Source organism: Coregonus clupeaformis, chromosome 33 (genome assembly GCF_020615455.1).
Source record: "Coregonus clupeaformis isolate EN_2021a chromosome 33, ASM2061545v1, whole genome shotgun sequence".
Taxonomy (NCBI): domain Eukaryota; kingdom Metazoa; phylum Chordata; class Actinopteri; order Salmoniformes; family Salmonidae; genus Coregonus; species Coregonus clupeaformis.
Window position 1 is genome coordinate 4,608,866 of NC_059224.1, and position 23,628 is coordinate 4,632,493.

A 23,628-nucleotide genomic window follows, 5' to 3' on the forward strand; every position below is an offset into this window, starting at 1 on the left:
GGGGCTCTTCAGCAAGAAGAAAGTAAACGGCCAATGCTTGTAAACAGTTTGCTGCATATATGGGTATAATTGATTACAGTATCAACACTGTAAAATGGTTACTTACTGGTGTAGTTTGGCTTATCGTTTGCGTTTAAACATTTCCTTCTGTCCATTTCTAAACTCGAGTGGTTAGTGATACATGTTTCCATCTTCCGAGAAACCCCTCTAAATTGACAGTTAGGGACATTTGCCATTGAATACCTTTTTTTTTTTTCACCTTTATTTAACCAGGTAAGCCAGTTGAGAACAGGTTCTCATTTACAACTGCGACCTGGCCAAGATAAAGCAAAGCAGTGCAATAACAACAACAGAGTTACATATGGGGTAAAAAACATAAAGTCAAAAATACAACAGAAAATATATATACAGTGTGTGCAAATGTAGCAAGTTATGGAGGTAAGGCAATAAATAGGCTATAGTGCAAAATAATTACAATAGTATTAACACTGGAATGCTAGATGTACAAGAGATTATGTGCAAATAGAGATACTGGGGTGCAAAAGAGCAAAATAAATAACAATATAGGGATGAGGTAGTTGGGTGGGCTAATTTCAGATGGGCTGTGTACAGGTGCAGTGATCGGTAAGGTGCTCTGACAACTGATGCTTAAAGTTATTGAGGGAGATAAGAGTCTCCAGCTTCAGAGATTTTTGCAATTCGTTTCCAGTCATTGGCAGCAGAGAACTGGAAGGAATGGCGGACAAAGGAGGTGTTGGCTTTGGGAATGACCAGTGAGATATACCTGCTGGAGCGCAGACTACGGGTGGGTGCTGCTATGGTGACCAATGAGCTAAGATAACGGGGATTTGCCTAGCAGTGATTTATAGATGGCCTGGAGCCAGTGGGTTTGACTGACGAACATGTAGTGAGGACCAGCCAACAAGAGCGTACAGGTCACAGTGGTGGGTAGTGTATGGGGCTTTGGAGACAAAACGGATGGCACTGTGATAGACTACATCCAATTTGCTGAGTAGAGTGTTGGAGGCTATTTTGTAAATGACATCGCCGAAGTCAAGGATCGGTAGGATAGTCAGTTTTACGAGGGCATGTTTGGCAGCATGAGTGAAGGAGGCTTTGTTGCGAAATAGGAAGCCGATTCTAGATTTAACTTTGGATATTTTTGTAATATGAGAGTTACACATCTTTTGGACAGTGTGACCATGGCAGGTCTGTCCAGCCTGCTCTGTTTTCTTCCCAACATCCCTTCTTTCAGGGCTGACGGACTAGTCCTCTGCTTTAGCCTCTATCTCTCCGTCCTCGTCATCTCCATCCACCTCAGCGTTTTCCCGCTCTAGCCTTTCCAGCTGACGGGCCAGCTCTGTCTCGTCGGTGTCCGTCACCACCTTCGCCTGAGGTGGGAATAATGAACATTACACCATATTTAGCAGATGCTCTTATCCAGAGCCACTTATAATCAGTGTTTAAGGTCGGTAAAACAACCATCAGTAATTGCAAGTAAAAACCTTAAAATAGCCGCTAACTGCAAAATCGGTGCTAGTAAGAAAAGATGGTACAAAAGTTCAGTGTATTTTATTTACATAGTTGGACATGACACATTCACCTCATGTGAAGTGGCCTCAGAGAGAGAAACCACCTTCCGCCACTCTTTCACATGTACTATGGCATTCCCTCGCACTACTGGCAAACAGATCACCCATCTCTCCATCGTTTTCCCAGCCAACCATCTACTGTAACGGTATCCTCAGTCTCACCTCCATCTGGATGTTAAAGACGCCCCTCTTCTCCTCGATCCTCTCCTTGATGGCCGCCATGGCCTGGTTGAGGACCGACAGGCCCTCGGTGCGCTACAGAGTGGTCGTGGTCATCACGTAGCGTGGCGGCGCTATCAGATTAATCTAGGAGGAGAAAGCACTTGAGCGGTCAATGAACACCGTCAAGAAAGTTGGGGTCGACCATAGAAATAGATTATACTTCTATGGGATTGACACGGGCGCAGCCATACCTAATAGGTTATGAGAGCTCCTTGATGCAAACTACCTTAATGGGCATGGCTTCTGTCGAGCAGCTAAGCCCCGCCCTCAGGGCATCTTTCACTGCGTCGATGCCCTCATACCCATAGCATGCCACCTCAATGTCTGCAAGGATGATGGTTCAAATGTATTAAAATAAATACAGCGTCAAGCCTCCATGTTTCCAATTCAACACTTCAGACGAGTTCAACATGCCACTCTGGAGAACAAATCAATGTAAATCGTGTAGCACATCACTCCAACTTCCATATTTGTGTAGTAAATGTTATTTTAAACATTTAACTACACACATCAAATATGGAAATACAGACCCAACAGGGCTTCCTCAGGTAGGGAATGAGCGCTGCCTGAAGAAGCCCTGTTTGGTTGAAACACGTTGCAGTATGCGTCCTCCTGCAACCTAAATATGCTTATCTGCTTTTACCTCTGTGAATATTTTTATAGTTCACTTAAGTATTATCTCTGCAATGTACAGGCCTCCTTCTTTACTTAGAAAAAGGATCCATGCCATGTACAGGCCTTCATCTTCACTTAAAAACAGGATCCTGCCATGTACAGGCCTCCTTTACTTAAAAAAAGGATCCATGCCATGTACAGGCCTTCCCCCTCTGATCCTCTGTAACGTGTGTGTAGTGTATCTTAATGTTGATTGTGCGGTAGTCTCTGACCTGCTCTGATTTTGACCGCCTGTGGAGTGAGTCGCCTGTTGATGTTGTCTATGAGCACGGCCCTCTCCTCCTCTGTCAGGTCCAGCCCATCCAGAATGGCAGGGTCTCTGGGAAATATAAAACACTTTGGGCATGTATATCTGACTAGATGATATGAGGAGATGGCTAGCTACTTCCAGACACAAATGAGAGAACAGCTCACTGACCATTTTATTCGTCCTTGCAGAGCTGGTTAGGCTGTCTTTATGTTATCCAGAGCGTTGGTGATTGACTGTTGGCAACAATTTAATTACGCCTTTTTGCCAACACCGGACATATTCAACGGGTGTTGAGTGTTCGTAAATTCATCAGTTATTCTGCGCTCTGGCACACTCAGACGAGAGTGTTCTGAAATCGGAAATAGAGGGCCAAAGTGAATTTACGAACGCACCCTAAGAATGACAGATCTTAGTCTCATTATAAACCTCATTGTCTGATTCCCACTCCAGGGCTGATCCAAAGCCATACTCTGCTGGCTACCATGTTCTCTGTCCACGTTGTCCTTCCTAGCACGGCTCCAGCTACTATGGTGGATGTGTAACCAGACCAGCCTAGTACAGCTTGGTTTGGCTCAGTCATGTGAAAAGGTTATAGGAAGAGTCCCGATCACGACAGCCTGTTTGAAGATGTCGTAGGCGCCGAACCCCGGACGCTTGTACTTCTCGTCAAACACCCAGGCCGTGCGTGTGAACAGACTCTCCAGCTGCTGGTCCTTAGTGTACTCCAGCACGTCAGCCACATGCCGAAGAATACTGTACACCTGCCACGCCATAAAACATTTACACTCCATGTCACCTCTGGTCAAGCGGTTAATACTCACAAAATGTTAGCCTGGTCCCAGATCTAGGCCCGATTTCATAAAGCGACTCAGAGTAGGAGTGCCGATCTAGGAACAGGTGCCCCCTGGTCCATTCATTATGATTTAAAAGGCTAAACTGATCCTAGATCAGCATTCCTACTCTGAGACGCTATGAATAGGGGCCCTGTTTGTGCCATCTTGCCGACTCCTATGGTCATTCTTATCCTAACCAGGAGTAGGCTATACTGCACAAACTGATCTGGGACCAGGCTACACAATCGTGAGAGTTTATGACATCGGTGGAACGGAATGATAAATAGAGTTGGTACATTACAGCATCCTCCGGCATGTGGCTGAGTGCTGACGGTGAACCTGACTTACGGTTTTAGATTTGGTGAATTTGTCTTCACATTTGATAGCCTCCTCTGGCGAAACTCTTCTCTTTGATAAATCAATGTACCCTGCGGAGAGTTGACGATCGACAAATATTAGAGAATATGTTTTTGACTTACCGAAATTAACACAAGATGTGTACACACACACACACGCAGGTGGTCTTCCTTTCACTGGACACAATCAAACTCGGCTAAAACACACAATCTTTATTTCACCGACCAGACCCACTCAAACCCCGCCTCACCCTTCTCTTTGTCCACTCGGATGACCACCACACACTCATTGCGACCGATCCTAATGAGCTTGTTGATGGAGCGGATACGTCGGCGCGACAACTCGCTCAGCAGGATCATGCCCTCAATGTTGTTGTACTCCAGCAGGCTGACGTAGGCGCCCATCTCGGCGATGGAGCGCACGTTCACCATCACAACATCCTCCACCTCAGGGAACCGGTGCTGGTAGAACCTACAGCTAAGGTTCGGCATTGCTGGGAGGGAAACAATAGCATAGAGGTCAATATAATGAAACCAGAGACATTTTAAAAGTTGAGATATGCTATTCCATTGACTTACAATGGGTTTTAAACTGGCTTTGATGAAACTCTAGTAGAGCGCAACTGAATAAAAGGTCAATGGGATGTACATTTGGTTGGACAGTCACATCAGATAGGACAATACATGGAATAGCTACATTCTCATTATTTACTAATTATAATTACAATAATTATTGGTTTCAGTAAAAGTGTAAAAATGTCTCATCAGTCTGATCTTTAGTCTTGGAAGTACAGTCCCAGTCAAAAGTTTGGACACACCTACTAATTCAAGGGTTTTTCTTTATTTTTACTATTTTCTACATTGTAGAATAATAGTGAAGACATCAAAACTATGAAATAACACACATGGAATCATGTCGTAACCAAAAAGTGTTAAACAAATCAAAATATATTTTATATTTAAGATTCTTAAAAGTATACACACTTTGCCTTGGTGAAAGCTTTGCCCACTCTTGGCATTCACTCAACCAAAAAAGGTAGGGGTGTGGATCAGAAAACCAGTCAGTATCTGGTGTGACATCTCCTTCGCATAGAGTTGATCAGGCTGTTGATTGTGGCCTGTGGAATGTTGTCCCACTCCTCAATGGCTGTGCGAAGTTGCTGGATATTGGTGGGAACTGAACTCGTACACATCAATCCAGAGCATCCCAAACATGCTCAATAGATCACATGTCTGAGTATGCAGGCCATGGAAGAACTGGGACATTTTCAGTTCCAGATCCTTGCGACAAGGGGCTGTGCATAATCATCATGCTGAAACATGAGGTGATGGCGGCGGATGAATGGCACGACAATGGGCCTCAGGATCTCGTCACGCCATCTCTGTGCATTCAAATTGCCATTGATAAAATGCAATTGTGTTCATTGTCCGTAGCTTATATGTACCCATACCATAACCCCACCTCCACCATGGGGCACTCTGTTCACAACGTTGACATCTGCAAACCGCTCGCCCACACGACGCCATACATGCTGAAACTGGGATTCATCTGTGAAGAGCACACTTCTCCAGCGTGCCAGTGGCCATCGAATGTGAGCATTTGCCCTATGAAGTCGGTTACGACGCCGAACTGCAGTCAGGTCAAGATCCTGGTGAGGACGACGAGCACGCAGATGAACTTCCCTGAGACGGTTTCTGACAATTTGTGCAGAAATTATTTGGTTGTGCAAACCCACAGTTTTATCAGCTGTCCGGGTGGCTGGTCTCAGACGATCCCGCAGGTGAAGAAGCCAGATGTTGAGGTCCTGGGCTGGAGTGGTTACACGTGGTCTGCAGTTGTGAGGCCGGTTGGATGTACTGCCAAATTCTATAAAATGACGTTGGAGGTGGCTTATGGTAGAGAAATGAATATTCAACAGCTCTGGTGGCCATTCCTGCAGTCCAATCGCACGCTCCCTCAAAACTTGAGACATCTGTGGCATTGGGTTATGTGACAAAACTGCACATTTTAGAGTGGCCTTTTATTGTCCCCAGCACAAGGTGCACCTGTGTAATGATCATGCTGTTTAGTCAGCTTCTTAATATGCCACACCTGTCAAGTGGATGGATTATCTTGGCAAAGGAGAAATGCTCACTAACAGGGATGTAAACAAATTTGTGTACAACATTTGAAATAAGCTTTTTGTGCATATGGAACATTTCTGGGATATTATATTTCTGCTCATGAAACTGGGATTCATCCGTTATATTTTTGTTAAGTATATTTATATTGTGTGTATTTTCTGTAAATGATGTAATGCAGGGCTCATCTGTAAAAGAGACATTGGTCTCAATATGCCTCCCTGATTAAAAAAAAAAAAAAGGTTTAATAAAATTGACTTTGGACGAATCAATGTCGTCGGAGCTACATTCCACAAGTTCATAATAAACTTCCTTCACCGTGGAGTTTAGTACGCTACAAGGATAGTTCCATGACTGTGAGATGACATTTTGTTCTGATATTTCAATCTAGCGTTACCTGACCATACCTCCATGTCCAAAAAACTCCTCCCCTTCAATTTGTTCAAATCTCTAGACGTCAACAGTGACCACACAAAAGTGCCACCCAGCTAACCTATTAACATTATTACATTAACTCGCACATGCGCCTAACTTGCCAATTAACTCTTCACAATCCCGGCAAAAAGCTGTTTTGTTCGCGGTGACTCGAGTAGACGTCTCACCTGTATCGTATTGTTACAGAACAATGCGGTGGAATGTCCTGTATTACATTGTTTTCTTCAAATACGTAGCCTGAGAATTGTGCCCGATTGCTACAACTTCAAATTAATCGGTACACTCATTTTTCCACCCGGAAGAGAAAGCGCCTGGGTTGACATGCGCAAGCGCAATAGCAGGTAACAACACAGTCACATGACTACTAACCAGCTGATATCTTTTCGCACTAGAATAAGATCACGACATCGGTTACAAATCTGTCATCCTCAAGGTGTAATACAAATTGTGCAATAACTTATCTTATTATTAGAAATATATGTTAGCCGTCTCGTCATCCAGACGGAATTGAAGTACAGAAGACTGTTTGCAGCTGAACAAGATGTCAGGAAAAGAGAGGATCGACGTATTCCCCTCTAGAATGTAAGTAGCTAGCTAGCTTAGCTAGTTAGCATGTTTGAGTATAGATTGACATTTCTAACTAGTCCTTGCTGTCTAGCTAGGTTTGCGAGTGTATGCTCCCCAATTTGTTATGAATCTACATGGCCTTCTAGCTCAGGGATGGGCAACTGGCGGCCCACGGGCCACCCCACTTTTGAAGGCTCCCGGATCAACAAAAAAACACTATATATACAAAAGTATGTGGACACCCCTTCAAATTAGTGGATTCGGCAATTTCAGCCACACCTGTTGCTGACAGGTGTATAAAATCGAGCACACAGACATGCAATCTCCATAGACAAACATTGACAGTAGAATGGCCTTACTGAATAGCTCAGTGACTTTCAACGTGGCACTGTCATACGATGCCACCTGTCCAACAAGTCACATTTCTTCCCTGCTAGAGCTGCCCCGGTCAACTGTAAGTGTTGTTATTGTGAATTATACAAGGGGTGGGTCTAATCCTGAATGGTGATTGGTTAAAACTGCATTCCAGCCGGTGTCTATTCCACAAGTTACCGCCAGCAAAATCTATGACATTAAAATGCCTATTTACTCTGTTCCATCTGACTGTGCAATCCACTGTCTCATCAGCCCTGCCAGGTACTTTATAAACTTGATCTCCACTATAAAAAGCATGTAAACATTATCTCACATTTATTTTAGACTAACATTTAGTTTTCAACAGTGGAGATTTGTATAAACCTTGCTGTCTGTCTCACCGACATTTGCAACATTGTTTCAATATTAAAATTTTATCTGCTGTCCCATAGTATTGAATGAGTTGGGACGAGACACAGGCAGGCAGCGTTACTCAGCCGGTCGAAATAATGAATAAGCTGCCATCAATTTTATGGATAAATACAAAAAAAATTTCCATGAAAAAGGGTACAACGAAACGCAGCTAATTTGCAGTCTTTCCAGCTTCAGTTTGAAGTGATTGTGTTAGCGCGTAAAAATTGTCTGTCCTCAGCTCCAACACTCACTACCGAGTTCCAAACTGCCTCTGGAAGCAACGTCAGCACAATAACTGTTCATTGGGAGCTTCATGAAATGGGTTAACATGGCCGAGCAGCCGCACACAAGCCTAAGATCACCATGCGCAATGGCAAACATCGGCTGGAGTGGTGTAAAGCTCCCCGCTGCCAATGCCCAAACTCACTAGTGCTCTTGTGGCTGAATGGAAGCAAGTCCCTGCAGCAATGTTCCAACATCTAATGGAAAGCCTTCCCAGAAGAGTGGAGGCTGTTATAGCAGCAAAGGGGGGACCAACTCTACATTAATGCCCATGATTTTGGAATGAGATGTTCGACAAGCAGGTGTCCACATACTTTTGGTAATGTAGTGTGTATATATACACGTGTGTGTATGTATGTGTGTATATATATTTATGTGTATGTATGTATATATTTGTGTGTGTATGTACAGTGGGGGAAAAAAATATTTAGTCAGCAACCAATTGTGCAAGTTCTCCCACTTAAAAAGATGAGAGAGGCCTGTAATTTTCATCATAGGTACACGTCAACTATGACAGACAAAATGAGAAAAGAATCCAGAAAATCACATTGTAGGATTTTTAATGAATTTATTTGCATATTATGGTGGAAAATAAGTATTTGGTCAATAACAAAAGTTTCTCAATACTTTGTTATATACCCTTTGTTGGCAATGACACAGGTCAAACGTTTTCTGTAAGTCTTCACATGGTTTTCACACACTGTTGCTGGTATTTTGGCCCATTCCTCCATGCAGATCTCCTCTAGAGCAGTGATGTTTTGGGGCTGTCGCTGGGCAACACAGACTTTCAACTCCCTCCAAAGATTGTCTATGGGGTTGAGATCTGGAGACTGGCTAGGCCACTCCAGGACCTTGAAATACTTCTTACGAAGCCACTCCTTCGTTGCCCGGGCGTTGTGTTTGGGATCATTGTCATGCTGAAAGACCCAGCCACTTTTCATCTTCAATGCCCTTGCTGATGGAAGGAGGTTTTCACTCCAAATCTCATGATACATGGCCCCATTCATTCTTTCCTTTACACGGATCAGTCGTCCTGGTCCCTTTGCAGAAAAACAGCCCCAAAGCATGATGTTTCCACCCCCATGCTTCACAGTAGGTATGGTGTTCTTTGGATGCAACTCAGCATTCTTTGTCCTCCAAACATGACGAATTGAGTTTTTACCAAAAAGTTCTATTTTGGTTTCATCTGACCATATGACATTCTCCCAATCCTCTTCTGGATCATCCAAATGCACTCTAGCAAACTTCAGACGGGCCTGGACATGTACTGGCTTAAGCAGGGGGACACGTCTGGCACTGCAGGATTTGAGTCCCTGGCGGCGTAGTGTGTTACTGATGGTAGGCTTTGTTACTTTGGTCCCAGCTCTCTGCAGGTCATTCACTAGGTCCCCCCGGGTGGTTCTGGGATTTTTGCTCACCGTTCTTGTGATCATTTTGACCCCACGGGGTGAGATCTTGCATGGAGCCCCAGATCGAGGGAGATTATCAGTGGTCTTGTATGTCTTCCATTTCCTAATAATTGCTCCCACAGTTGATTTCTTCAAACCAAGCTGCTTACCTATTGCAGATTCAGTCTTCCCAACCTGGTGCAGGTCTAAAATTTTGTTTCTGGTGTCCTTTGACAGCTCTTTGGTCTTGGCCATAGTGGAGTTTGGAGTGTGACTGTTTGAGGTTGTGGACAGGTGTCTTTTATACTGATAACAAGTTCAAACAGGTGCCATTAATACAGGTAACGAGTGGAGGACAGAGGAGCCTGTTAAAGAAGAAGTTACAGGTCTGTGAGAGCCAGAAATCTTGCTTGTTTGTAGGTGACCAAATACTTATTTTTCCACCATAATTTGCAAATAAATTCATTAAAAATCCTACAATGTGATTTTCTGGGAAAAAAAATGCTCAATTTGTCTGTCATAGTTGACGTGTACCTATGATGAAAATTACAGGCCTCTCATCTTTTTAAGTGGGAGAACTTGCACAATTGGTGGCTGACTAAATACTTTTTTCCCCCACTGTATTTTACCCCCTCTCAATCAATCAGAAAGATTTCTGGCTCCCAGGTGTCTTTTATACAATTAACGAGCTGAGATTAGGAGCACACTCTTAAAGGGAGTGCTCCTAATCTCATCTTGTTACCTGTATAAAAGACACCTGTCCATAGAAGCAATCAATCAATCAGATTCCAAACTCTCCACCATGGCCAAGACCAAAGAGCTCTCCAAGGATGTCAGGGACAAGATTGTAAACCTATACAAGGCTGGAATGGGCTACAAGACCATCGCCAAGCAGCTTGGTGAGAAGGTGACAACAGTTGGTGCGACTATTCGCAAATGGAAGAAACACAAAAGAACTGTCAATCACCCACAGCCTGGGGCTCCATGCAAGATCTCACCTCGTGGAGTTGCAATGGTCATGAGAACGGTGAGGAATCAGCCCAGAAATACACGGGAGGATCTTGTCAATGATCTCAAGGCAGCTGGGACCATAGTCACCAAGAAAACAATTGGTAACACACTACGCCGTGAAGGACTGAAATCCTGCAGCGCCCGCAAGGTCCCCCTGCTCAAGAAAGCACAAATACAGGCCCGTCTGAAGTTTGCCAATGAACATCTGAATGATTCAAAGTAGAACTGGGTGAAAGTGTTGTGGTCAGATGAGACCAAAATCGAGCTCTTTGCCATTTATCTCAACTCGCCGTGTTTGGAGGAGGAGGAATGCTGCCTATGACCCCAAGAACACCATCCCCACCGTCAAACATGGAGGTGGAAACATTATGCTTTGGGGGTGTTTTTCTGCTAAGGGGACAGGACAACTTCACCGCATCAAAGGGATGATGGACGGGCCCATGTACCGTCAAATCTTGGGTGAGAACCTCCTTCCCTCAGCCAGGGCATTGAAAATGGGTCGTGGATGGGTATTCCAGCATGACAATGACCCAAAACACACCACGGCCAAGGCAACAAAGGAGTGGCTCAAGAAGAAGCACATTAAGGTCCTGGAGTGGCCTAGCCAGTCTCTGTGATTGCCAACAAGGGTTTTGCCACCAAGTACTAAGTCATGTTTTGCGGAGGGGTCAAATACTTACTTCCCTCATTAAAATGCAAATCAATTTATAACATTTTTGACATGCGTTTTTCTGGATTTTTTTTGCTGTTATTCTGTCTCTCACTGTTCAAATAAACCTACCATTTAAAATTATAGACTGATCATGTCTTTGTCAGTGGGCAAACGTACAAAATCAGCAGGGGATCAAATACTTTTCCCCCTCATTGTGTGTGTGTATATATATATATATATTCAGTTGAAGTCGGAAGTTTACATACACTTAGGTTGGCGTCATTAAAATTTGTTTTTCAACCACTCCACAAATTTCTTGTTAACAAACTATAGTTTTGGCAAGTCGGTTAGGACATCTACTTTGTGCATGACACAAGTAATTTTTCCAACAATTGTTTACAGACAGATTATTTCACTTATAATTCACTGTATCACAATTCCAGTGGGTCAGAAGTTTACATACACTAAGTTGACTGTGCCTTTTAAACAGCTTGGAAAATTCCAGAAAATGATGTCATGGCTTTAGAAGCTTCTGATAGGCTAATTGACATCATTTGAGCCAATTGGAGGTGTACCTGTGGACGAACTCAGTGCCTCTTTGCTTGATATCATGGGAAAATCAAAAGAAATCAGCCAAGAACTCAGGAAAAAAAACTGGTGCACTTCACAAAATAGATGGCATCATGAGGAAGGAAAATTATGTGGATATATTGAAGCAACATCTCAAGACATCAGTCAGGAAGTTAAAGCTTGGTCACAAATGGTCTTCCAAATGGACAATGATAACATACTTCCAAAGTTGTGGCAAAATGGCTTAAGGACAACAAAGTCAAGGTATTGGAGTGGCCATCACAAAGCCCTGACCTCAATCCTATAGAAAATGTGTGGGCAGAACTGAAAAAGCGTGTGCGAGCAAAGAGGCCTACAAACCTTACTCAGTTACACCATCTCTGTCAGGAGGAATGGGCCAAAATTCACCCAACGTATTGTGGGAAGCTTGTGGAAGGCTACCTGAAATGTTTGACCCAAGTTAAACAATTTAAAGGCAATGCTACCAAATACTAATTGAGTGTATGTAAACTTCTGACCCACTGGGAATGTGATGAAATAAATAAAAGCTGAAATAAATCATTCTCTCTACTATTATTCTGACATTTCACATTCTTTAAATAAAGTGGTGATCCTAACTGACCTAAGACAGGGAATATTTTACTATAACATTTCAGGAATTGTGAAAAAACTGAGTTTAAATGTATTTGGCTAAGGTGTATGTAAACTTCCGACCTCAACTGTGTGTGTGTGTATATATATATATATATATATACAGTGGGGGGAAAAAAGTATTTAGTCAGCCACCAATTGTGCAAGTTCTCCCACTTAAAAAGATGAGAGGCCTGTAATTTTCATCATAGGTACACGTTAACTATGACAGACAAATTGAGGAAAAATAATCCAGAAAATCACATTGTAGGATTTTTTATGAATTTATTTGCAAATTATGGTGGAAAATAAGTATTTGGTCACCTACAAACAAGCAAGATTTCTGGCTCTTACAGACCTGTAACTTCTTCTTTAAGAGGCTCCTCTGTCCTCCACTCGTTACCTGTATTAATGGCACCTGTTTGAACTTGTTATCAGTATAAAAGACACCTGTCCACAACCTCAAACAGTCACACTCCAAACTCCACTATGGCCAAGACTAAAGAGCTGTCAAAGGACACCAGAAACAAAATTGTACACCTGCACCAGGATGGGAAGACTGAATCTGCAATAGGTAAGCAGCTTGGTTTGAAGAAATCAACTGTGGGAGCAATTATTAGGAAATGGAAGACATACAAGACCACTGATAATCTCCCTCGATCTGGGGCTCCACACAAGATCTCACCCCGTGGGGTCAAAATGATCACAAGAACGGTGAGCAAAAATCCCAGACCCACCCGGGGGGACCTAGTGAATGACCTGCAGAGAGCTGGGACCAAAGTAACAAAGCCTACCATCAGTAACACACTACGCCGCCAGGGACTCAAATCCTGCAGTGCAAGACGTGTCCCCCTGCTTAAGCCAGTACATGTCCAGGCCCGTCTGAAGTTTGCTAGAGTGCATTTGGATGATCCAGAAGAGGATTGGGAGAATGTCATATGGTCAGATGAAACCAAAATAGAACTTTTTGGTAAAAACTCAACTCGTCGTGTTTGGAGGACAAAGAATTCTGAGTTGCATCCAAAGAACACCATACCTACTGTGAAGCATGGGGGTGGAAACATCATGCTTTGGGGCTGTTTTTTCTGCAAAGGGACCAGGACGACTGATCCGTGTAAAGGAAAGAATGAATGGGGCCATGTATCGTGAGATTTTGAGTGAAAACCTCCTTCCATCAGCAAGGGCATTGAAGATGAAACGTGGCTGGGTCTTTCAGCATGACAATGATCCCAAACACACCGCCCGGGCAACGAAGGAGTGGCTTCGTAAGAAGCATTTCAAGGTCCTGGAGTGGCCTAGCCAGTCTCCAGATCTCAACCCCATAGAAAATCTTTGGAGGGAGTTGAAAGTCCGTGTTGCCCAGCGACAGCCCCAAAACATCACTGCTCTAGAGGAGATCTGCATGGAGGAATGGGCCAAAATACCAGCAACAGTGTGTGAAAACCTTGTGAAGACTTACAGAAAACGTTTGACCTGTGTCATTGCCAACAAAGGGTATATAACAAAGTATTGAGAAACTTTTGTTATTGACCAAATACTTATTTTCCACCATAATTTGCAAATAAATTCATTAAAAATCCTACAATGTGATTTTCTGGAGAAAAAAAATCTCGTTTTGTCTGTCATAGTTGACGTGTACCTATGATGAAAATCACAGGCCTCTCTCATCTTTTTAAGTGGGAGAACTTGCACAATTGGTGGCTGACTAAATACTTTTTTTCCCCACTGTACGTACATCCATCCATCCATACATACATACATACATACATACATACATACACTACATTGTAGAATAATAGTGAAGACTTTAAAACTATGAAATAACACATATGGAATCATGTAGTAACCAAAAAAGTGTTAAACAAATCAATATATATTTTATATTTGAGATTCTTCAAATAGCCACCTTTTGCGTTGATGACATCTTTGCACACTCTTGGCATTCTCTCAACCAGCTTCATGAGGTAGTCACCTGGAATGCATTTCAATTAACAGGTTTGCCTTCTTAAAAGTTAATTTGTGGAATTTCTTTCCTTCTTAAAACCTCTTAAGTATCGGATCCTTTTTTTCAATTGTCGCCTAAAATGACACCCAAATCTAACTGCCTGTAGCTCAGGACCTGAATCAAAGATATGCATATTATTGATACCATTTAAAAGGAAACACTTTGAAGTTTGTGGAAATGTGAAATTAATGTAGGAGAGTATAACACATTAGATCTGGTAAAAGATAATACAAACCAAAAAACTAGTAATATGTATTTATTTATTTCATCATCTTTGAAATGCAAGAGAAAGGCCACAATATAATATTGCAGTTTAGGCGCAATTTAGATTTTGGCCACGAGATGGCAGCAGTGTGTGTGCAAAGTTTCAGATTGATCCATTCAAGCATTGCAATACTGGACTATTTTGTATCAAGTCTGCCCAAATGTGCCGAATTTGTCAACGGATACATTTTCATGTACATAACTATAGAGAACATACAAAAATGATATGGTAATACAAAATGTAAGTTTACACACTCCCAGGAATGTCATACATGATGGATCATTAGCTTATACACTAACTTTCACACATCTAGATGGCCGGGCGGGGTGGGTGTGGAGCCAGAGACAGCAAGGGTTCAAACTGTAGAACCCAGTTCCTACATTTGAATATAAACATTTTATTTTATCAAACAAAACTATGCTACATTTTAACTCTGAGACCCTCAGGATGACAAATCAGAGCAAGATTATTGAAGATAAGGACATTATTTACCTTCAGAGTTGAATGTATCAAACCAGTTGACGTGATACGTTTTTTTGTTGTTGTGCACTCTCCTCAAACAAGAGCATGGTATTTCTTCACTGTAATAGCTACTGTAAATTGGACAGTGCAGTTAGATTAACAATAATTTAAGCTTTCTGCCCATATAAGACATGTCTATGTCCTGGAAAGTTTACTGTTACTTACAGCAGTCATGCTAATCACATTAGCGCACGTTAGCTCAACCGTCCCGTATACGGGACACCGATCCCGTAGAGGTTAATGCGTTTGAGACAATCTGTTGTGTTGTGACAAGGTAGGGGGGGTATACAGAAGATAGCCCTATTTGGTAAAAGACCAAGTCCATATTATGCCAAGAACAGCTCAAATAAGCAAAGAGAAATGACAGTCCATCATTACTTTAAGACATGAAGGTCGGTCAATACGGAACATTTCAAGAACTTGAAGGCCTGATTCACACAGTCCCCTCTGAACAGTTGATGTTGAGATGTCTGTTACTTGAACTCTGTGAAGCATTTATTTGGGCTGCAATTTCTGAGGCTGGTAACTAATGAACTTCTCCTCTGCAGCAGAGGTAACTCTGGGTCTTCCATTCCTATGGTGGTCCTCATGAGAGCCAGTTTCATCATAGCGCTTGATGGTTTTTGCGACTGCACTTGTAGAAACTTTCAAAGTTCTTGAAATGTTCCGTATTGACTGACCTTCATGTCTTAAAGTAATGATGGACTGTTGTTTCTCTTTGCTTATTTGAGCTGTTCTTGCCATAATATGGACTTGGTCTTTTACCAAATAGGGCTATCTCCTGTATATGGTTTAGTAGGTCGAATTACCGTCCAAGGGGCCCCCCATTTGATTTTGTTAGTCAGTCTCACTCGGATAACCCCACATGATGAGTTCAGAATTTTGTGGCCCCCACTCATATCAAAGTTGCCCGTCCCTGGTCTAGCTAGTTGTTAGGCAGAGCCCAATTTGAAATCATGCATTCAAATAATGAAATGGGCACAATGACAGATCAATACTCTAAGCCAGTTGTTAACTAGTTGTTAGCTAACTAGTTGTTAGCTAACTAGTTGTTAGCTAGATAGTTGAGTGCAGCCAATTGTGAGGCCTTTAATTAATTATGAAAAACGAAAACTTTGCATTTGTTTTTGCATCAATTTGCAAAGGTATTGGTTATTTTGGGGAGTTTTGCATTGTCAATCATTGTAATCCTTTGCCATTTTTATGATGAACATCTAAAATAGGACATGTCCCCCTGTCGTGATGACTGGCCATCATTTCCAAACCGCACTGAGAGCTTTTTATGTGCCTTACATATAGTCTATGGGACTACTGCACTTTCCCCAAAACATATTTTCCACAGATTATCCCATGTCAAACTACTTTGGCCTACTTACTATGATTCAAATCAGAATTTTCATGTTTCCTCTATCTGACACCTGTGAAGGGCTCAGACCATCATGAAGGCCCGTCTGAAGGGGGCCCAGACTGGCAGGAACCTGCTGAAGAAGAAGGCTGATGCTCTCTCCATGCGCTTCCGTCAGATCCTCCGCAAGATCATTGAGGTAATTCAAGGGGGGTTAAAACTATAGAAACAAAAATATTTTGAGTGGGAAAAAGCCTGTCAGACCTTTTGGACCGGACATTTGATGTTGCTCTAATGTGTAACGTTAAGATGTACTCTTAAGGAGCCTGCCGTTACTCCTTAAGGTTTGATTACCTTATGTTATTTTCAGAGGTACGCTGACTCTGACAGCCAAATACTCCATCTAAACGTGAATTGGGTCTCAATTGCGATACAGTTCTAGAAATATAAAGCCCTTCACATCAAAATTATTTCACAAATGCAAAATATACATGTACTGTACACATTTTTTAAACGGTTTTAACACAGTTGCAGCTGACAGTATTTTTCAGGTGACAACACGTTTCTGGCGGCCTTCTTCCATTACGCACAGGTGTTCGGAGCTAGATAGCTAATGATTACAGGTGGTCCCTCTGTCTTCTGTAAACACGTGCTGTAACATGGAGATATGGCCATGTGGGAACACTAACCCTATAAAGGTGTGTATCAATTTAACCGCAAGCGATGCGCGTTCATGTTCAGAACGACCGTCGAGGCTCTTAACAAAACTCTTCCGTGCAGAAGACGCCTTCGTCCAATGACTCTTATGTGAAATGGAACTGGGAGACATGATCAAGGGCTAGGGTAAACTCAATATGGCTGCCGGCCCACCCATCACCGACCATTGATTTGAATGGGAATATCTGTTCTTGTAGTTCTATTTCTATGTTTAAAACATTGTCTAATTCCTTGTTTAGTAATATACTGTAAGTAAGTTGTAGCTCAGTTGGTAGAGCATGGCGCTTGCAACGCCAGGGTTGTGGGTTCGTTTCCCACGGGGGGCCAGTATGAAAATGTATGCACTCACTAACTGTTAAGTCGCTCTGGATAAGAGCATCTGCTAAAATGACTAAAATGTATTTTTTTGTATAACAGATCCTAATGTCATCAGGGCATGACACATTGACTTCGGTCCTCTTGTTTCCTCTCCCGATCTCTAGACGAAGACCTTGATGGGGGAAGTGATGAGGGAGGCGGCCTTCTCTTTAGCTGAGGCGAAATTCGCTGCTGGCGACTTCAGGTGAGAGGATGTGCATTGGATGCCTTCATTTAGCCGTTTGTCAGTGTTTTGCTAATGTTTAGTCAATGTTCTCTCATAACATTCTCCTAATGTTCCCACAGCACCACTGTCATCCAGAATGTTAACAAGGCCAAGGTGAAGGTTCGTGCAAAGAAGGACAACGTGGCAGGTTAGCAGCTCTGGACTTTGCCACACACACCACCACACACACACACACACAGACACTAGGGATGTGATAAAGAAAATAAACAGCAGCGGTTTGGGTATCACGGTGCGGCCCTTTCAAAGTCAGATGGTTCAGCATTGCACCTGGACTACATTACTGCATCTCAATTCCACGTCGCAAAGTTGTGCATTTCTTTCTCATTTAACTTCTCAAAGTATTGTCATACAGGACTTATCTGCTGTCGCTTGTCTTTCTCTGCCATTTTTCCATCTGTTGACAACGTAGTGGAGGAGAGTCGACTCCAAAAGAATGGATTCCTTGACTCCTTGCACGTTCACTCCCATTTCTGAGTGTCAAGATTTCTGTTTGGCCGCTAGGAATCCACTCCTAAGATTCAGTATTTTTGGAACAGAGGAGACTGAGTAGTTGCCGTACTTCCGAGAACACTCACATCTTTCATAGCGAGCTAGCGAGGGAGGAACAGAGAGAGGGGAGGGGCTTATTATACGCAGGACAGCCACTAGGCAGACAGTCGGAACCGTGCACCAGACCTATCTATCGGCAATCAAAAGCTGTATCTCGCAATGGAATGCTGCATCTCACAATTTCTTGACTTGCAATGTCTCACAACTTCAGTAAGGCAGAGCCTATCATCAATGAAGAGGCTAGGACATTGAGATGAGTCTGATGCAACACTTCATTCCCACAGTCACACACAGTATCTGTGAATGTGCTGCATGGGTGCGCTTCAGGCTGTTCACAGCATGGTAGGCAGGGCACCAAAACAGCAGAGAAGTTGAGCCTCGCACTTCAACGCTCTTAGTTGTTTGCGGAAATTGACCCATTATGCTGTTTTCTTTCTGCATCTACTTCATATCGCTGAGTCTACCTTTAAATTACACAGCTTTGCCCAGGCCCTTTATAGCCTATCGTCTAGTTAGGCTATAACACAGAAAATAATATTTTGTGATATCTGCACTGTGATTTTCATTTTATTTTATTTTTTAAAAACGGTTTTTCGGTTAGGGATTTTTCTTAATGTTAAGGATCCCAATTTAGTTTAAACGTTCACACCCCTAACACACACACACAGGTTAGAACCTCTGATCTCAGCTGGTAGAGCACGGCGCTTGTAACGCCATGGTAGTGGGTTCGATCCCCGGGACCACCCATACGTAAAAATGTATGCACACATGACTGTAAGTCGCTTTGGATAAAAGTGTCTGCTAAATGGCATATTATTATAATATCTCTTTCTCTTTTTAGAACAACAGCATGTCTCTCCTAAATGTCTGACCTGTGTGATTCTCCTCTCCCTCACAGGTGTCACTTTACCTGTGTTTGAGCTCTACCAAGAAGGAGGGGACAGTAAGTCATATTTGATCTGGTCCTGTATTGCTCAGTTGGTAGAGCATGGCACTTGTATGAACGCATGACTGTGAGTCTTTTTGAGTAAAAACATCTAAATGGCAATTTATTATCATATTATATCATCTCAAGTTTTGGCATTGCTGCATTTATGGGGCAAATTACTATTTATTTTACTATTTTTTTAACAGGTTAAAGGAAGCTTCATCTATGCCCTGCTATTGAACATGTCGTGTGTTTGTGTCACTGCTCACTGTGTTATTTGCTTCCTTCCATCCTCTCCTTGTTAGGTTATGAGCTGACTGGTCTGGCCAGGGGAGGAGAGCAGCTCTCCAGGCTGAAGAGGAACTATGCTAAAGCAGTGGAGCTGCTAGTGGAGTTGGCCTCCTTACAGGTAGGGGGCGCTCTCTGTCACCAAGGTGTTACCGTTACATCTGGGTAATGTTCATTAGGTGCCAGATGGAATAAAATGGAATGAAACAGGAAGGGATTACTAGGCCCTGGCCAATAAGAAAAGCTTATTTTCATTTTCCCATTGCAAAAAAAAACGTTTTTAAAACGTTTTCTGTTGCGTGCCCTAAATACCATCACCCCAGGGAGTGGGTCTGTTGCAAGACTGTGGTAAAACATGCAATGTTTGTCTGACTAAACAACAAAGTGTCATGGTCTCACTGTTTGATCGACAGACTTCCTTTGTCACACTGGATCAAGCCATCAAGATCACCAACCGCCGTGTGAATGCCATCGAGCATGGTGAGTCCGCCCTGCTTTGGCACAATAACAAAGCCTGCACCATGTATCAATAATGGCTGTAGGAAGAGAGCGAGATTATTGAAATGTGATTTGAACTGTCCACAGTAATCATCCCCCGCATTGAGCGTACCCTCAGCTACATCATCACAGAGCTGGATGAGAGGGAACGAGAGGAGTTCTACAGGTAAATTACAATTCCAGACCCCCCCTCTCCTCACCTCTGTCCATCTCCCTTTCAATTTTTTTTGCCCCTCAAACTCCTCATCCTCAACTCCATATCCTTGTCTCAACCCCCATCTTACCTGAGTATCACTGTCTGTATCTCATAGAGATACAAAGGGTTCTAATTCCGTTTCTATGGTGTGTCCATAGAGATGGAAAGAGGTCTCATCTTTGTATCTGTGCCATTTTGGCATCTGTGACCGTATGGGCAGTGCAATTGAGGCTATCTCCGTTTTAAAGTGGTCAATTTTCTCCTTTTGTGTTTGAAAAAAGTGTCAAGCTATATTGGTGATTTACTGCCACCTGCAGTGCTGGAGTCCTGAACCTAATGTAGTAATTTATTGTAGCCACTAGATGGCGGTGACATAGTAGTTTAAAGCCATATTACAAACCATAGCACATTATTTAAAGAAGGCAATGCTCTGATCATTGGCTGATCTCTCCCAACCAATCGGAATCCCCACCTAGTTGACTCCTTTTAAATGGTGGAAGCCCTCAGTGTCCATGCTGAAACGGGTTCTATCCAAGTTGAGTCCTCTAACTAACTCCACCTCCTCAGGCTGAAGAAGATCCAGGAGAAGAAGAAACAGATGAGGGAGAGGACTGAGAAGGAGATCGCCGCCCGTCTGGCCAAGCTGGGCCCCATCACTGAGCCGTCCAACATGCTGATGGAGGAAACCGACGAGGACCTGCTGTTTGAGTGACATGCTGTCATTCCCGTTACCGTCATCCTATTTATTGATGTTGTCTTGTTCCCCCCCCAAAAAAAAATTGTTTAGTTTTTTTTGTGTACACCGGTGATGTTTTATGTCGTTTTCAGTATTGGGGATGTGTCCCAGATGTATCCCTGTATAGAACTGAGTGGTTTAAACTTTTAAAGTCAGAACTTTGCTGCTAACCGCAATCACATCAGTTCACTAGTGTGTTGACATTGTTGAATCGGACAGTTATCTTTTGAATACTTAAAGAAGCAAATATATATATATTAGTAAAGTGTCATGGTTTACTTATGTGAACTGTATTGAACATTCCATCTGATTGGGTGAGGACATAGATGTAAAGTTTACGGTTTCACCAGAACACTCAAGTCAATGCATGCCGTCATTCTGTACATTTATAACAGGGTGGTCCTTTTCCTCCGAAGTGTGAGTGTTGTGGAGGCTAGTCCCTTCCATGTCAGTGGGCGTGTATTGAACATAGAACTACATTCTATTTCTATGGCATTGACCGAGGATGGCTAACATGTAGGTACCTGACCCCCTGTAACCAGCTGGTGTACAACCCCACCTGTGTCAACACTTCATCCAAATAAAGAACTAAATATTCCTCAAGTGTCGTTTTGTGGTTCTATTACACTCTCAGATTAGTTTTATATGTTTTAGCCATAATTTGTGCATCGGGCTGCGTTTACACAGGCAGCCCAATTCTGATCTTATTCCCACTAATTAGACTTTTGACCAATCACATCAGGTCTTTTTCAGAGCTGATTTGATTGTTCAAAAGACCTATTAGTGTAAAAAAGATCAGCTGATGTATGTTGACAAAGCTGTGCTGGAAACGAACTAAGTAATGGCTGCCTGAGACTACCTCCTACATTTATCTAGGGCACACCTGTGTGTGAAATGGCAGCCATTTTGCATTGAAGCACTAAATGTAACACGCTGTATTAGGTTGTCAAGGAACTGTTAAATTAATGTTAATTTATATGCACTCATTCTTTTTCCTACTTAAATGTTTTGATAACTCGGCATACACTCATACACAATGAATATTTATGAAGTATATTCCAAAAGCATACATTTACTTGCTAAACTAGGATTCCTGTAACTTTAATGTCCACCATTATGAAACAGTGCTCAACAGGTTTGTCAGATGAATTGATATGTTGATGTAGGCTAAAGCTCCTAATTGTTCACACTGTTAGTGTCTGTGGTCAGACAAACAACTAGGCGCGTGATTCAATCTGTAACACCGAAGTTCAGCGCTATAGTGCGATTGAAATAGAAAGGCAACGTTCCCATGTTTGCGGAGACTGCACTCACAGTAAACGCTGCATATGTCGGCTCATTTGGAAATGACCTTTCAACTTCAAGCACGTCAAAGCGCTGATCTTCGGCGATAATGATTTAATCAAGCCCCAAGATACACGGACTCTACAATATATATGAAGGTGATCTTTACTGATGATTAATGATTCTTGAGGTCTGTGAGGTACAAGCGCAGCAGCTCAAGATATCACAACATAATACTAATCGTTGATACACAGCAAGTACCTTACCATATTTAGAATACAACGGCTTCCTCTTTGGTTCTCACTTCTAGGAGAAAGTTACATAGTTCCCCAGTAGCAATTTGGTCCTCCATTGAGAGATAGTGTTCCTGTGCATTGCATTGTCTTCTATACCACACACAAACACACCATACATTACATTGGGGTCTGAGGTAATGGTAAACCACATTTGTTTACCATCTCTTCTAAAAATACACATTTTACAATCATAAATAACTATTGAGATTGGAATGAAATGAAAATATGTTTTCTACAGTTTTGGATAAATGTCTTTGCATAGGCTACTGGAATCTGGAATGTTGACAACATTGACAAAAACCCAAAATAACATTCACAAAGATAAACACAGACAGAACAAACATATATAAGAAAGTATCCATCCCTGCAAATGTAGTAAAGTCCACCTTCCATAAGAAGGCTTGTTAAAGGACAAGTCACCCTTTCGGTCAGAGAAGGCACGGGCCCTCTATTTTGTGTCAGCAAGGCTCCACGATGGTCTAACGGTGGCCTCAGCGATCATTGTCCATTCTTCCTTTTAGTGTCGTTCCTCCCGAGCTGTGGGTCATGTTCATTAGGGTACACCGTAGTGAAACGTTCACTTATTTTCTGAAAACGAAAACAAGTGGTTCTTATTGGACGAGTCCAGGTAGTCCCTTCCTGTTTCAATCTGTTTTCTTCCTTTTGGTGCCTAATGAACACGACCCAGGCCACACTCTCCTTCATGAGGCTCCCTGGGGTTGACCTCTAGGGTGAACCATCACCCCTGACCCCTAGCACAACCAGGAGGATGGCACCCACTGGGGCTCTGTGTCCAGCTTGTCAATGAGCCGCAGCAGCTCGTGGAAGGCTGTGTCTGGCTCGCTGTTAACGATGGCCGTGTCAAACAGGTGACCGTAGGCCTGCTCCATCTCCCAGGCCTTCTCCATCAGCTCCTTCAGCTCCTCTGGCTAGATGTAGGGAAACAGGATGGAAGGACAGGGGTTAGAGATATCCTGGCTAGATGTATGGAAACAGGATGGAAGGACAGGGGGTTAGAGATATCCTGGCTAGATGTAGGGAAA

General features: G+C 42.8%; 2 protein-coding genes and 1 pseudogene across 2 annotated transcripts in view; 1 reads left to right on the top strand and 2 right to left on the bottom strand.

Annotated features, from left to right (window-relative positions):
* Nucleotides 1-1,088: 1,088 nt before the first annotated feature.
* On the bottom strand, nucleotides 1,089-6,740 carry LOC121548496 (annotated as a pseudogene).
* Nucleotides 6,741-6,867: 127 nt separating this feature from the next.
* LOC121548497 (V-type proton ATPase subunit D) lies at nucleotides 6,868-21,603 on the top strand. Its single transcript, XM_041859950.2, has 9 exons — nucleotides 6,868-7,066; nucleotides 16,571-16,688; nucleotides 17,689-17,768; nucleotides 17,870-17,937; nucleotides 19,258-19,302; nucleotides 19,593-19,696; nucleotides 19,989-20,055; nucleotides 20,161-20,239; nucleotides 20,837-21,603. The coding sequence occupies exons 1-9, from the start codon at nucleotides 7,026-7,028 to the stop codon at nucleotides 20,979-20,981; spliced, it is 747 nt and encodes a 248-aa protein (XP_041715884.1). The 5' UTR covers nucleotides 6,868-7,025; the 3' UTR covers nucleotides 20,982-21,603.
* A 486-nt stretch (nucleotides 21,604-22,089) lies between these two features.
* The window catches only part of LOC121548495 (protein PALS1-like), a 28,301-nt gene continuing 26,762 nt past the window's right edge, over nucleotides 22,090-23,628 (bottom strand). Inside the window, exon 14 of the mRNA XM_041859948.2 lies at nucleotides 22,090-23,514. Within this exon, the coding sequence (XP_041715882.1) occupies nucleotides 23,338-23,514 (177 nt within the window). The 3' untranslated portion in view covers nucleotides 22,090-23,337. The remainder of the gene's footprint in view (nucleotides 23,515-23,628) is intronic.